We start from the raw sequence: 14491 nt of genomic DNA, 5'->3' as shown, positions 1-14491 counted from the left end.
ACTAACTCGCACTAAAACTCTTACGCGCGGGTGCTTGCATATACAGAGCTGGTTTGCGTATAGCCCGTGCGACTGAAACAAAATTCTGCTTTTAACCGAGGGGAGGGAAATCTCGAAATAAAGATCCGCTGCAAGAAGTTTTATTGCCTCTTAAAGCATCGCTTCACTGGAGAAGTGTTTTCAACTGGCTGAAAAAACGAGGTGTTTGAGAATGTTCCCCACGCCTCCGCCAGAGAATGATCGGATAAGTTTCATGGCTGTTGAATGTACAAAAGAGCGGATAAAATTGTCGCAGTAGCGTTAAGGGGTACGGAGTTGGCCGAACTTGAGTTTGCATTCATAGATCCCTGGCAGTCCTCGTACCACTCCTCGCGTAGCGGTGCAGCGGTTAAGCGATGCGCCACTGCCCTGCGATGGCAGGTGCTGCTACCAGTGATGCTTATGCGACCCAGGTTGCTCTTCCCTAACAAATTATTAACAGCCACCTGCCACGGTCGTGTTTTCTCAATCCAGTGGGCAGGTTGCGACGACTCCACAAGGTCACGTGACCTAGGTGGCCTACCTTGGTTGCTTATTTTTCGTTCACAGCGCGGACGATGCCGGATTTTCTGCAGCAGGATAGCTTTAATGCTATCGCGGTAAAAGCGTCAACAGTCCAACAAAGCTCTTGGTTCCACCACCAAATTGTAAAGCGTCTCTCCACACTGCACGCAAAAAATAAAAAAGTCCGAAGTGCATAATGCTATGTTTATGCGCACTTCTGTTGCCAATGATTTTATCAAGAATTCAAAGTGTGTTTAATTATGAACGATAACAAAACTGTCAATGTCAGTAAGAAATTGAGAAAGAAATAAACAGAAACAGCAGTGCGCCGTAGGCGCTGTCGTTGCCCGCAATACACTGCACTTGAAGGCAGTTGCGGATGGTGCCGCCTTCGGTCAGGCCCCCGTTGGAAGGGCTAAACTGCTCATTTGAAGGCAGTTGCGAACGGGCCTGACCGAAGGACTAAACTGCACTTGAAGGCAGTTGCGAACTCTGCCCCCTTTGGTCAGGCCCCCCTGGAAGGGCCTTCCCGAGCGACCTCTGTGGCCGCCGATGCGTTGGCCGGCGTCGAAGGCGTCGGATCCGCGCCGTCTTCGGCCAGGGCCTGGGCGAAGAGAACCAACGAGGCCACCACTTAAGTGAAAGGGGCTTGCGCATCCCCATACTATCAGGGCAGGAGGGACAGAGCGCCTAGCGCGGCCGTGCTTACGCGTTTGTGCACATCTGCTGTCCGGTCAACTCCCCGTGTTTTACGGGGCGTTCATGGTGATTGTGATGCAGTCTTAAAGGGACCATGGAAGGTCTCCCAAGACTCCCGGTAAATGTGTTATCTGCCTAATACGAACGCTGTTTAGCATTCACAGAGAGTATGCGTCCTTAGAACGGAGCCTGTGATTTATTTATTAATTTTAAAAAACCGTGGTTTTCAGTCGATCGTTCATCGCGTATTGACAGCTTTGGGAATTATTTCTCGCTGCCGCGACGTCACGGGTACCGCTGATCGCCGAGGTGAACGACAAACAGCCGGACGCTGCCATTGGCTACACAGCTCTCTCAAGATACCAGTGGGGCAGTTCCGCTTAAAAATGTGACTAGTCCCAGTGGACACTTTGCCGAGGTTTACAGATGGTGGTGTATAAAAGTGGCTAATAAGAACTGTTGCCACTTGGCATTATCGTCTGAAGAGCTGATTTTGCAATGTGCGTGCTTTGGCATTAGTTTATTTTTGCGAACTTTTATATCGAAATTTTGTTACTGCCTCTGGTGCACTGAGCTTGGTGCACTGAGCTTGGTCAATAATCTCGGCGTTCGTAAAATTGAACACAGTTTGCTTTATTGACCACGGGGGCCACGACGGAACTCTAAGCTCCGAACGTTTAACCAAACCAGAGTGCCGAATTTCAATACATGGGCTCCACGGGCGGTTTCGCAACAAGTAATAAGAGCTATAATTAGCTGCAACCATGACGCCAAGTACACCAGTGATCTATTCGTGATGATTCGCGAGCCCCTCGGCCGTATGGGTGCATTGTTTCGATTTCAGCTGCCGCATCTTTGTTAAGTCTTTCCGGAAACAAACAAACCAGGCCTCAATACGTGACTTACTCATGAACGAGGCGTATAGTTCCACCTATATTATTTCTCTTGCTTTTCTTGTGGTCTGCATGTGTCGGTATAGGTGGGTACTAAGGGAGCGTCAATTTTATTCGCACGTATAATCGGTGTTAATGAATCTAGCTCGAAAACTTTACGCGGTGCGGTGACGAAAACAGGATTACCTACCACTCTTGCATTTTCCTTAATCTCGGTTAAAATCGTTTCAAGGCACATTTAAAGAGACATCCTGTGTCGAATTCGCAATTAAAAGGATGACAGTAAAATTGCAATTACAGAACTCTACGATGACTGAGAAAATGCGTGGTATTTAGAGCGAATACGCCTAACACAACCAGCTTCTTTAGTTAGGCGCAGAAAATACGAGGTCTGTTAGAAAAGTATCCGACTTTATTTTTTTTTGCGAACACCTGATGGATATGAGACAAGCGCGCTTGCATCAGGCGATCTTGAACCTTCATGCGCATGCATGAATTTTTTCCTGCTTGCCGATAGCGTCAGTTGCTGGGAAGCAGCGTTTGAGTGAGGCAGTGTGCAGTGCTCTCGTCGGTTTTTTATTGCAAGGAAAATGGCGGAGTGAAAGGAGCAGCGCTACTGCAACAAATTTTGCCATAAACTTGGCGACAGCCGAGTGGAAACCATTCGAAATATTCAGACGGCTTTCGGTGAAGATGCTATGAGCAGCACACAGTTTAAGCAGTGTTACAATTGTTTTAAAGATGGCCGCACATCGGTGGAGAACGAGCCACGCTCCAATCGGCCATCAGCATGCCAAAATGACCAGGTCATTGCCGAACTGAACGCTATGGTGATGCGGGACTGTCGCGTGACTATCCGAGAAATTGAGGAAGAGGTGGACATGAGCAATTTCTCCGCACATTCCATTATCACCGAAGATTTGGCCATGGAGAGAGTTGCGGCGAAATTCGTGCCGAAGCTGCTCACGGTGGAGCAAAAGCAGCTTCGTGTTGAAGTCTCACAGGACATGCTGGATTCCGCAAACAGTGACCCCGACTTCATCAACATCATAATCACTAGTGACGAGTCTTGGGTGTACAGGTATGACCCGGAAACCAGATCCCAGTCGTCAGAGTGGAAGCATTCCACGTCACCAAGACTTGAGAAGGCCCGCCAATTGCGCAGCAATGTGAAAGTGATGCTGACTGCTTTCTTTGACACCCTCTGTGTGGCAGACCACGAGTACGCACTCTACAGGGTCAAACAATGACCAAAGAGTACTACAGGGATGTCCTACGTTGCCTACGTGATGCTGTGCGGCGCAAGAACCCGGAGCTGAGGTCAACAGGAAATTGGCGCACCCATCGCGCCAATGCTCCTGCACATTCCTCGCACTCGAATCAGATTTTTTGGTGAAAAACCAGACTCCTGTAGTTCAACAGACTCCTTACTGTCCTGATATGGCCCCTGCGATTTCTGGCTGGTTCCCAAAATCAAAAGACCATTGAAAGGAGCGCGATTTCAGACAAGGAAGAACATTATGGCTGCAACGACAGCTGAGCTAAACTCCATTCCGAAAAGGGTCTTTTCGGAATACTTCCCACAATGGCAGCACCGCTGGGAGAAGTGTGTGGAGTCCCAAGTAGACTACTTTAAAGATGACTAGGTTTGCAACGCTTCAGTTATGCAAGTTTTTTTTCAACGGCCAAAGGGCGGATACTTTTCTAACAGACCTCGTATTTTAGATGAAACCTGTCCGCTCGGCTCTGCCTTCGTGCGGCAGTAGATACTAAGGTGAAGTCTGCAGCCGTCGGCCCAATAGCCCTCACCGCATCATCCACGCACCTTGATACCCAGCGCAGCAGCGGCGACCACTCTGGTGAGCGGGAAGGGGTGGCCCGGTCGGCACCTCGCCGCGAAGTCGTCCCACTCGGGGTCAGCCACTCCGAGGCAGGTGGAGGCACCGAGCGAGCTGGTGGCGTTGGCGAGGTCCACCAGCAGGTCTCGCAGCGTGCTCGCGGTCAGGTAGCCCGCCCACTGGGTCCCTCGCCGTGAGTACGTCCCGTAGCGCCTAACCTGCGAGCGGAGTTACAACGGATGGAGAGGAGGCGGAAGCCTTCAGGCGCATGCTGAAAATTGCGGACACTTCGGCAACTAAAGTATTGAGAGGCACTATGCCGTGACGACACTATGCCGTGACGACTTCCGGTGGATGTGACGTGACACCATTCTCGTGGCTATATCGATGCCCAAATTATACATCTTTCGGGTATCTTAAGCGTTAATTACGCTTAATTACACATTTTACCATCTAATTTGACACAAATTTGGCGTTTTTCCGACCATTCTGTGGCAATTTTCACTATGCCGTGACGACTTCCGGTGAATGTATCGTCACACCGTTTCCGTGGCTATATCGACATCCGCGCTATTTCGACGCAATTTTCACATTTTTGATTGTAAGTAATTAACTAATTAATCTACAGCCATCAGACGTGACTCATTGGTTTATTTTTTACTCCTCTATCTGAAGAAACCATCGGTTTTCTCGTGTGTTTTTTAGTTCCCGAGTTAACGCGAGTTAAACTCTGCGAAGACACCTCTACTAACGTACGACAGTATGAGCCATTAGAGGCTTTCGCCTTAAATTGTGTAGAGACTAAATACTTAGAACATTCCGATGTCTTAGCGGTAAGGCAGTCGTTTCGAGGAAAATCGCTTTCGCCAAGAAAAGAGGTGAGCGCTAGAACTAATTTCAGAAATAAGCCACAGTTCCGGCGAAATTCACTGGCCACTTCACTTCACATGGGCATTTTACACAACCGCCAAATCCAATGTCTCGCCCGACTAGCACGTGTTTGTTACTGGTGTATCTCTGGAGCTGCGTGGGTCACTACGCGCGTACCCTTACAACTCCGATACTGTATGTGCGGAGGGAAGGGAAATGGCCAACTGGCTTTGGCCTTTTCGTCGGATAGGAATGTGTACCTCTGTGTGTTTTGAGGTAGAATTTCACTTAGTTGCCTTGCTCAAGTTTTAGTTTACTGATGACTAGGAGGACACAGACCCTAAGCGCCAATACCCGATAATATACTTTCATCTGTTCGGCGGATGGTCTTGCTGGGCGATCAAACACGGGCATGTGGCTTTGATAACTACGCTCATCACAGGCTTCTATTACGAGGGTCAGTTATCTAAGTTATCAGTTATCAGTTATCTAAGTTATCTAAGTAGCTTTCGGTTGGTTGAAGCTGGTGAAGTGATCGAATCTCGCTAACCTTGGAGCCGACCCACTGGAGCTTGCAGACCTCATCGAGCGCCGCAAGGCCCGACTGGGTGCCGTTGCCCAACGTGCCAGGGCCTCGGGCCGGGTCTCCCAGGTCCCACTGGTCGCGGTCTTCGAGTGCCAGCGAGGTGCCGCCCAGCGTCACCAGGTAGCAAGCCTCGTGCGACAACTCGTCGGCCGCGCGCGCGTACTGCTCCACAACCTGAGAGAAGCGAGAACCGCTTTTACCGCCATTGCGCGCATTATGCGCTGCGCCCGCTGGGATTGATGCAAAGATAAAGTGCGGGTCATGTGCATAAACTTTCTTAAAATAAGCATCGTGACATTATGGATATGCAAGCAATTTATGCCAGAGGAGGTTACGGTAAAAATTATTCTATTTGTGTGCCAATAATCAGCTATGTGGAAAGAGCCCCTTATGTTGAGATCGTAAGTGGAATTGCGTTTTTATGGGTTTATGGGCTTGAACGTCCCAAAGCGACTAAGGCTATGAGAGACGCCGTAGTGAAGGGCTCCGGAAATTTAGACCACCTGGGGTTCTTTAACGTGCACTGACATCGCACAGTACACGGGCCTCTAGAATTTCCCCTCCAAAGAAATTCAACCGCCGCGGCCGGGATTGAACCCGCGTCTATCGGGTCAGCAGCCGAGCACCACTCAGCTACTGCGCGTGGCGTAAGAGGAATTGAGAATTGCTATCTTGAAGGTTACCAGCGCGTGCAACTTAACCAGCGAAGCGAGTTCACTAGTATAGTTCACTAGTATAATCCGTCTTATGCTGTTGCCTTCATCACGCCGTAAAGGTGTCACGTTGGGGGCAAATGTCTCACATGTGTCGCGTTGTTAAACGGCGATGACATTTCACTATTGCGCGTAACAGTGCGCGACTTCATCTCCACGAGTGTCGGCTCGATCCAACGTTTAATGGAGCTGTCGGCTTTGGTTACCGCTGACGCGTCCTGGAGACTTTTGTCACAAATAGTACTTGCACTTAGTAAACAAATGCTCCAGAAATAACGGAGTTACTGCACCTGCAGTAAAACAACCGGTGCAACGCGAAAGAACGAAGCACGAGCTAGGAGACAGGCGCTGCTTCTGCCTCGTTTTGATGTACAATCGGGGACAAAAGTCTCCGGACCACGTGTTCCTCAAACGAAGCTTATAACTCTACAATCAGACAGCGGTTGGAGACCGCACTTGTGAAGATGAAAGAACAAAAATTTAACTTTTACCTCCACAAGAGTGGTCTCCAGCCGCCGAATAATAGCAGAGCTATCGGCTTCGTTAGAAGAACACGTGGTCCGGAGACTTTTGTCCCCGAATTTACAGTAGTGCTACGATAATGAGCTCTCCATAGAATAACCGTGCGGCCGGTTCGCCGGAGCTGAAAACGCAGTAAAGCGGTATGTATATACCTCCTGCGAGTAGGGCAGGAAGGTGCGGTTGTAGTGCCACGCGGAGGACCCATCCGGCAGAACGAGCACAGAGTGGCGCCCAAGCAGGTCGGCCACGGCGGGGGCGTCAAATCGTGCCCGCTGCTCCTCGTCCAGCGGTATCACGGCGCCCAGCGACTGGCCAGTCAGGTCGAGGGCCACCTGCCACCAAAGAACTTATACTCGTCGAGATGTCTCCGCACGTGATCGTGTCCGAAGCGACAGCGGCACAGGGCGGCCCAAGTTACACAATCGTGCATGTTTCTTCTCATTCATTAAAGAAGCCCCGTCAGGGCTCTGGTGTGGCAGCTACGCTCAGCTACGCTCAGCTCGCAGGCTGAGGTTCAATGGGTTGCCTTTATTATCCTGGGGCCCCCTAAGGCCTTTTCCCAAGACAAGATTACAGTTTTTACCGTGGACAACTTCGCGTCGCTTTCAGTCTACAGCTGCCACAACATACTTGATTGCGCAACAGATGCGCGCCTACAGAGCTGCGAACAGTCGAGCTACTTTAGGGAGCGTTTCAAGTATGCATTTATGATTAGAGAAGACTGCGCATATAAAGCCACGGACTTAGCGCGAATGCGTCACTAGAAAACAGTGACAGTTTTTGGTTGAAATGGTCGCCGAACTGTTTCCTCGAATAAATCTCACGACACATGATGAGCCACTGCGGGTGCAACCGGCCAAACTCTCACCTTGAGGGGCGCGAGGATGCGGACCAACTGCCGCGGGCGCCGGGGTCCCGGTGGCGTCCAGTGGAGGAACAGGCCCTGGAAGCCGGACTCCTGGAGCCAGCCGATGGCAGCGTTCACCAGACGTCGTCGAGCTTCGGCGTCCTCGGCGGCACGAAAGAAGCCCCGGCTGCGTGGCTCGTCGCCGCCCACGCACAGCCACAGCCGAAGCTGCAAGCACGACTCAGTTAGAAAACGACTACACCATCTGGACGCGATCGTGGTGCTACATTGCCTAACGACTTGAAGCTATGGGACAGCATGCGTTCGTCACTGACATTGTCCACGGTGCCAAATCAGGAGGTCTGACACAGAAGTACGAAAGCCTCGGGCGCTTTCAGTTTGAAGTGTACTCACATGTAAAAGCAACAGGATCCGCTACCAGATTAAGAAGGGCACGCACTTTTGTATGCAAGCAGGAACTAGACCTGATGGGGAACGACAGCGTTTGATTGCCTTTAGCCATTCTGCGTGCGAAGTCCCAGAGGACACCATTCCATGTTTTCTCCTTTTGTGGGATTGAAAGAAGAAAGAGGGGTGCTGTAGGGGAGAGCTCCGAAATAATTTAGAGCTCCTGGGGATCTTTAGCATGCACTAACATGGCACAGAACTCGTGTATCTTTCGTATTTCGGCTCAGTCGAAACGTGGAACGTGGGCACTTGAGTTAAGACAGCTCTGCCAGAAATCTGTGTGCAGTAGAAAAGGCCTCTGAATGCACAGCTCTCCAAGGCACCAAAGCACGAGTGTCCTATAGTGCAGCCAACTGCTACCTAACCCGACAGAAAATATGGGGTACCTTTTGAACGCGGCTTTAAGTAAGATACCCGAAGAGAAGAGTCTTTCAAGCCTGGCATGGGTGCCATAATATAAAACCTGCTACGAAGGTGTTTCATAGATGATGCGCGGAAAGAGTGGATAGATTTGCGTCAAGTGACTTGCGCGCACTCTGGCGTTGGTGAGGCGCAGTGCCGCGAAGTGGAGTGCCTGCGGTGCGTCCAAGTCGAGCGCCATGGTGGTCGGCTCCAGGCCCGCGCAGCACAGGACGACGTCCGTGCACAGCTGGTGTGGAAAAGAGGCGAGTCCGTAGCCCTGGCGTGCGCTGCTGGCATCTCGCGGCACTCCGTTGAACACGCAGAACATCTTGCGGCTGGACTGGTACGCGCCGCTGGGCAGAGACGGCAGCGGCGTGCGCCCCGGATCGACGCCGGACTTCTGTTCGTGCTGCATCTGTAACGTAGTACGAATAAGAAATCGCGGCAGATGAATAGAGTAAAAGAGCTCGGTGCATCTAAGCGCACATGATCGTGCAATCGAAGAAATTTAAATACAACCCAACCTAACCCAACCAAAAAATTAATTGCCCCCTGTCCGTTTTCTTCTTTTAAATAGGCACAGACAAGTTATGCAGTCAATTAACTGGCTCACTTTTAAAAGCTCAGCGTATTTTCGCCATCTATAACAATTCCCCAGCATGGCCCATGAAGTGCGAAACTTAGAACGCAGTAATTTGGATTATTACGAGAGGTAGCCAGCGTAGACACTCGATGTGCCATCTCTGCAACATGAGCAGACCTCTGGGCTTCTTTGAGGGTTTGACAGTGCGGCTAGTTTCACAACGCCTGCTCTCTGCATCCCTCGACCACACCGCGGCTCAGGTGTGCTAAGAGCTCTAGAGAGCTTTACTGCATGGCGAGAAAGCAAAAGTAGTTTCCAGTTTTTTTTTACAAAAGCTGTACGGACATTATGATTAACTTAAATTGTTTTACGCGGCGTAGTTCTAAATTTTTCAGGGCACGTGCATATTGAGTCCACAGAATATAGCACAGATGAGTTAGGTGGTGTACGGAACTCTGAACAGCTAGGCGGTATGTGCGGTACAGTTAAACCTTTACACTATATAACGCACATTGTCCACACTGGGTGAAGCTGCCGTCTCTTAACCTCCATTCAGTGCACATGATTGGCTAGGAACGACCAACATCGCTGGAATGCGGGATTGCGTGCATCGATTTATATTCAACCTCCGTATGTACCCCCTTTGCCAAAAGCAACCGAGCAGCAGGATTTTGCTTCTCAACCGCATAACGGAGCCTCTATGGTACCCCTAAAGACCGAAAGGTGTCATAACATAAGGGCAAGGGCTCATCTTACTTTGCACAGAATCAGGGCTTAAGGGCTGCCACGAGTGCTTCGCTACGCGCCTAAGAAACGAACCACCTGTGCCGGGTTACTTTTGCCAAAGACTGTACCTATGTACTGTTGCGCTAGTTCATGGAAGTAGACATTATTAAGGGTTAGAAATAAAAACGAATGAATAAAATAAAAAACTCAAGTGCCATTGTTGGCGTTCCAGTGGTGAAGTACGACAATTAGAGGTTTCCTTGCAGTTCGGCAATACAGAGCGATTTACTCTTGAGCGCCTGCCATTCCAGCAGCGCTGACAACACAGTAAAAAAACAAAAACAAAGCTACTGAACATTGTGCAGAGTCTACAAGCTACTGGCTACAAGCTACCCAGACAGCTGAATGTTGCCGCCTGTACAACGAAACAGGCTTGACTAGCGCGCACCTGCTGCTGGTGCCTCTGTAGCCTGGGCTGTCGCTCGGCAGCCCTGGCCTGCGTCGAGGGGGGTCCGTCCAGGTTGAGCATGCGCAGCAGCAGCGCCTCCAGGGCCACGGCGAGAGCCAGCAGAAACACCAGCACCGACAGCAGGCACGCCACCGAGAGCAGCACGTCGGCACGGGCATCCTCCAGGGGGCTGCCGCCTGCCTCCGCGCCGCCGGCCGGGTCGCCACCCTCTGCGCTCCCCAAGTCAACCCGGGCTCTGAGAGGTGCCCCACCCTTTTATACAATGCAGCAGAGTTAACTGGCTGCGATGAAGCAGGGACTGGTGACATTATTGAGCTGACCAACCCAGCTATCCGGAGAAGCGTTCGAACTAAGCTGCGATGTAAAGTTATTAGCATACAAATCTCTTGTTAGACCAAAATTAGAAAATGCTTCACCCATTTGGGACCCGAACCAAGCTTACCTTATAAATACACTCGAATCAGTCCAAAACAGAGCAGCCAGATTCATCCATTCATCGTATTCTTACAACATCAGTGTATCAGCGTTGAAAGCTGAATCCGACTTATTGCCCTTATCGCTTCGTCGCCGCATTGCCAGCCTTTGCTTGTTCCATAAATTTTTCCATAATTCACTAGGCCACGCACCCTACATCGTCCCTCCAGCCCGCATATCTCATCGCACTCGTCATCCTTTTCAAGTTTCCAGACCTCGTGCCCGTACTACCACCTTTGCCGCATCATTTTTTTCCCGTACTGCAGCAGACTGGAACGACCTACCCAACAAAATCGCAGCCATCATGTGCTCATCCAACTTTGCTAATAATGTTACCAGTCATGTTTCTTTGTGTTAACACTGGCTCACCAAAATATATGTACCCACCCCTTATGTAATACCCCTCGTGGGTCTTTAAGGTAATAAAATGAAAATGAAATGAAAATATATAAGTGACGCATGTACATGAGGTGCAACTAGAAACGTCATTTAGATATGAGCAAAAAGAGATGTGGCAAATATGTGATAACTGTTCTTTGATAACTTCGCGCCAAAAAAGAAGGAAGAAGGGATGCGGGAACACCGTTCACGACGACCAGTCTCATGGAACTTCGATGTCACACATCAAAAGACAGACACAGATGCTGCACTCATTCTGTGCCTTTGTCAGTTTTTCGCTGAAAATCAAGCCTTGGGGAAGCCCTGCATGCATTGAGGTATGACTTTAAAAGGCCGGTATTCTAAAGTGTGCAATTGTAGTGCACGCGCATCGATTTCTTAATGCTGAGAAAAGAACTCCAGGACATTTCCTCATCCTCCATAGCCATGAAAAAAAAATTCAGGGGGCACTAAAGTGCGTAGAGGCGAAAGCGTTTTCCGCACAACTTTGCCTATGTGACACTAGTGACGTCACCACTGGATGACGTCACACAATTGATGGCGAAGTCATGACAAATTACAAATTAGTGGCTAATTACTGATTAATGACTAAATACTAATTAACTGCGAATTAATGACGCTTAAGCTTCGCCTTTAGCAGTGGAACGTGACAGCATATTGCAGCGCTACCAGGCACTCCACGGAACGCCACCCCCCGTTCGGCGCGATGCCTTGCCCTTTGAACGCAACGCTTTTTGAGGAAAGGAAATGGTGTGCCGCCGCGGTGGCTCAGCGGTTATGGTGCTCGGCTGCTGACCCAAAGGACGCGGGTTCGATCCCGGCCGCGGCGGCTAGAATTTCTTTGGAGGAGAAATTCTAGAGGCCCGTGTACTGTGCGATGTCAGTGCACGTTAAAGAACCCCAGGTGGTCGAAATTTCCGGAGCCCTCCACTACGGCGTCTCTCATAGCCTTAGTCGCTTTGGGACGTTAAACCCCATAAACCAAACCAAAGGAAATGGTGCAGTAATTCCCTGTCATCTCGATGGTCGCCCGAACCGCACCGTACAGGAAGGGAGGAACGCCACTACCCCTTCGGCGCGATGCCTTGCCCTTTGAACGCAACGCTTTTTGAGGAAAGGAAAAGGCGCAGCAATTCTCTGTCATCTCGGTGGACACCCGAACCGCACCGGAAGGGAGGAAGTGGAAGTGAAAGAAGAAAGAGAAAGAGGCGCCGTAATGAAGAAACTGAAAATTGTATTTGAGGAAAGGAAATTACGCAGTAACTGTATCGCTTAACTAGGTGGACACCCGTCAAAACGCGGACACATCTGCCAACACATCTGGTTTGTTTGGTTTGGTTTATGGGGTTTAACGTCCCAAAGCGACTAAGGCTATGAGAGACGCCGTAGTGGAGGGCTCCGGAAATTTCGACCACCTGGGGTTCTTTAACGTGCACTGACCTCGCACAGTACCCGGGCCTCTAGAATTTCTACTCCAAAGAAATTCAACCGCCGCGGCCGGGATCGAACCCGCGTCTTTCGGGTCAGCAGCCGAGCACCATAACCACAGCTACCGCGGCGGCTCACATCTGCCGACACGGCTGTCGACACGGCTGCTAACGACAGTATGAGGCATTAAAGACTTTCGCCTTAATAACGAAGACACCTGCACGCAGTACTTAGGGTAGTGCAGTTGTACCGGCATCTTCACACCTAAGCTGTGCATTAAATTCTCACGAGGAATATCTGAGTGGCGCCTTCCACTGACCTGGAGACGGCAGGATTCTGCACCAGGTCGAAGTCAAAGTCGCTACCGAAGTCGCAGCCTGGGGCGAGGACCGGACTGAAGTGGGACGGGAGCCCGCCGGAAGCGGTGGTGATGGCGGCGCTGAGCTCGGGGGCTCGTTCGCCTCGGTGCCCGGTGGAAGTGGGCGCTCCGCGATCGCTGCAGGCATCTGCAGCGGACCGAGCTCACCCCCGGCCACGCAGGAAGCCTTCCGGACGTGGCTGAGCGTTGAAGCCATACTGCCGGCTGCCCAGATAATGGCGTCCTTCGGCGTTCAGCTCTCAGAATAAGGACGGCGGTAGCGGCCTCACGTGTCACGAGCCCTCCTTCTGCTTCCTCGCCACGCGGCTGGGCGCCTGCGCGCACGTGGTGACTTTTTTTTTCTTGCATAAATGCATTCTAGGGCTTCTCGCCAAATTTTCGGGCGCTAATTTTTCGCGCTGTACTGCTGAAATAAACTGAATATTAATTCATGTCAACGATCAGCTGCATGACATTACTGAGCACCCGTATACTCACAAACGCTCACTACATACATAGCAGCTTAGGTAAGCAGGATAAGGTTGTCTATATTGTGGAGGTGAGCTTGAAAGAAGACGTGGAAGCAGAAGAGATGAAGAAGTAGAAGATAATGGTTTGGTTTGGTTTATTGGGGTTTAACATCCCAAAGCAACTCAGGCTATGAGGGACGCCGTAGTGGAGGGCTCCGGAAATTTCGACCACCTGGGGTTCTTTAACGTGCACTGACATCGCGCAGTACACGGGCCTCTGGAATTTCACCTTCATCGAAATTCATCCGCCGCGGCCGGGATCGAACCCGGTGTTGCTCTCTTGTGTGCTTTTCTTTTGCCTTTAGTATGTACAGGTGAATAGCAACCTCTGCCTCCCGATTCTTGGCCGATCCCTCAGTGTGGGTATGTGCCATCTTTTCAAAGGCTAACAACAACAACATTATGAATCATTTGAGATAAGTCTGAATGAATTTTTCTTTTGTTTGGATCTGCACCAAACTCCGACTTATCGCGCTCCGTGGGTACGTGCCATTGCTTCAGTGGCAACAACAGCAAAAAATTCTTCCCCCTTAACCTTGCCATCATTTCGATCACACTTCGTGGCATTATTCTCCAAATCCTGACCGATCCCCCTTCGTGGGTCTGTGCCATGTCATCAGAGGCAAACAACAATAACAACGGGCTAGTCGGTGTGACACTGGCGCTTGAATACATTGCGCAACCTTCAGGATGGAGTACGTGGACACAGAAACCATAAAACACGAACATTTGGGCGTAAGTGTTTTGCCCTCTAGTGTTTGTGTCTTTGGTGGTGACTGCGTCCGCGCATTGTTTTACGATTTAGACAGCCTCGTTACAATATACGGCTTTCTATGGGCTTCTAGTGCGAATGCATTTCTGCGACTATTGCACCCAAGGCTTTTTTTCGCTGGGTCGGGAGTGTTTTCAATTAGCTACTGTTCTCTCATGGCTGCCAACGAAGAGTAGCTCTAGCGAGTGAGTTTTCAAGGAAGCGGTTGCAAATAACTCTAAACACTTTATGACTTACCTCTTAGGCCTCAGGGTTGCTTTCTGACTCGAAAGTTTGTTAACATTTAAACATTTCGTTTAGGCAAAAGCGACGCAAAACAAGAAAGGAGGGTACCGAACAATCGCCGTCGCCCTGCATCTTGGTGCGCCTTC

At 50.3% G+C, this 14491-nt stretch overlaps 1 protein-coding gene across 1 annotated transcript; it reads right to left on the bottom strand.

Moving 5' to 3' along the window:
- Positions 1–818: 818 nt before the first annotated feature.
- LOC149342516 (chitinase-3-like protein 1) lies at positions 819–13035 on the bottom strand. Its single transcript, XM_089546811.1, has 8 exons — positions 12780–13035; positions 10139–10368; positions 8515–8796; positions 7533–7739; positions 6817–6996; positions 5394–5603; positions 3961–4191; positions 819–1147 (listed from the first exon to the last, which is right to left on the bottom strand). Exons 1-8 carry the CDS (start codon positions 13033–13035, stop codon positions 1049–1051), a joined length of 1695 nt encoding a protein of 564 aa, XP_089402937.1. The 3' UTR covers positions 819–1048.
- Positions 13036–14491: the final 1456 nt, after the last annotated feature.

The sequence above is a fragment of the Amblyomma mixtum genome, chromosome 5 (genome assembly GCF_055824585.1).
Source record: "Amblyomma mixtum isolate Tamu chromosome 5, ASM5582458v1, whole genome shotgun sequence".
NCBI lineage: Eukaryota > Metazoa > Arthropoda > Arachnida > Ixodida > Ixodidae > Amblyomma > Amblyomma mixtum.
This window is presented reverse-complemented; position numbering and strand designations above follow the sequence as displayed.

Coding starts and splice junctions, on each gene's coding strand:
- LOC149342516 (XM_089546811.1), bottom strand. CDS start 13,035: ATGGCTTCAACGCTCAGCCACGTCCGGAAGGCTTCCTGCGTGGCCGGG. Junction 7,740..8,514: donor TGCGCCTCACCAACGCCAGA/GTGCGCGCAAGT, acceptor TCGTGCTTGCAG/CTTCGGCTGTGGCTGTGCGT. Junction 5,604..6,816: donor TCCTGCCCTACTCGCAGGAG/GTATATACATAC, acceptor CGCTTCTCTCAG/GTTGTGGAGCAGTACGCGCG.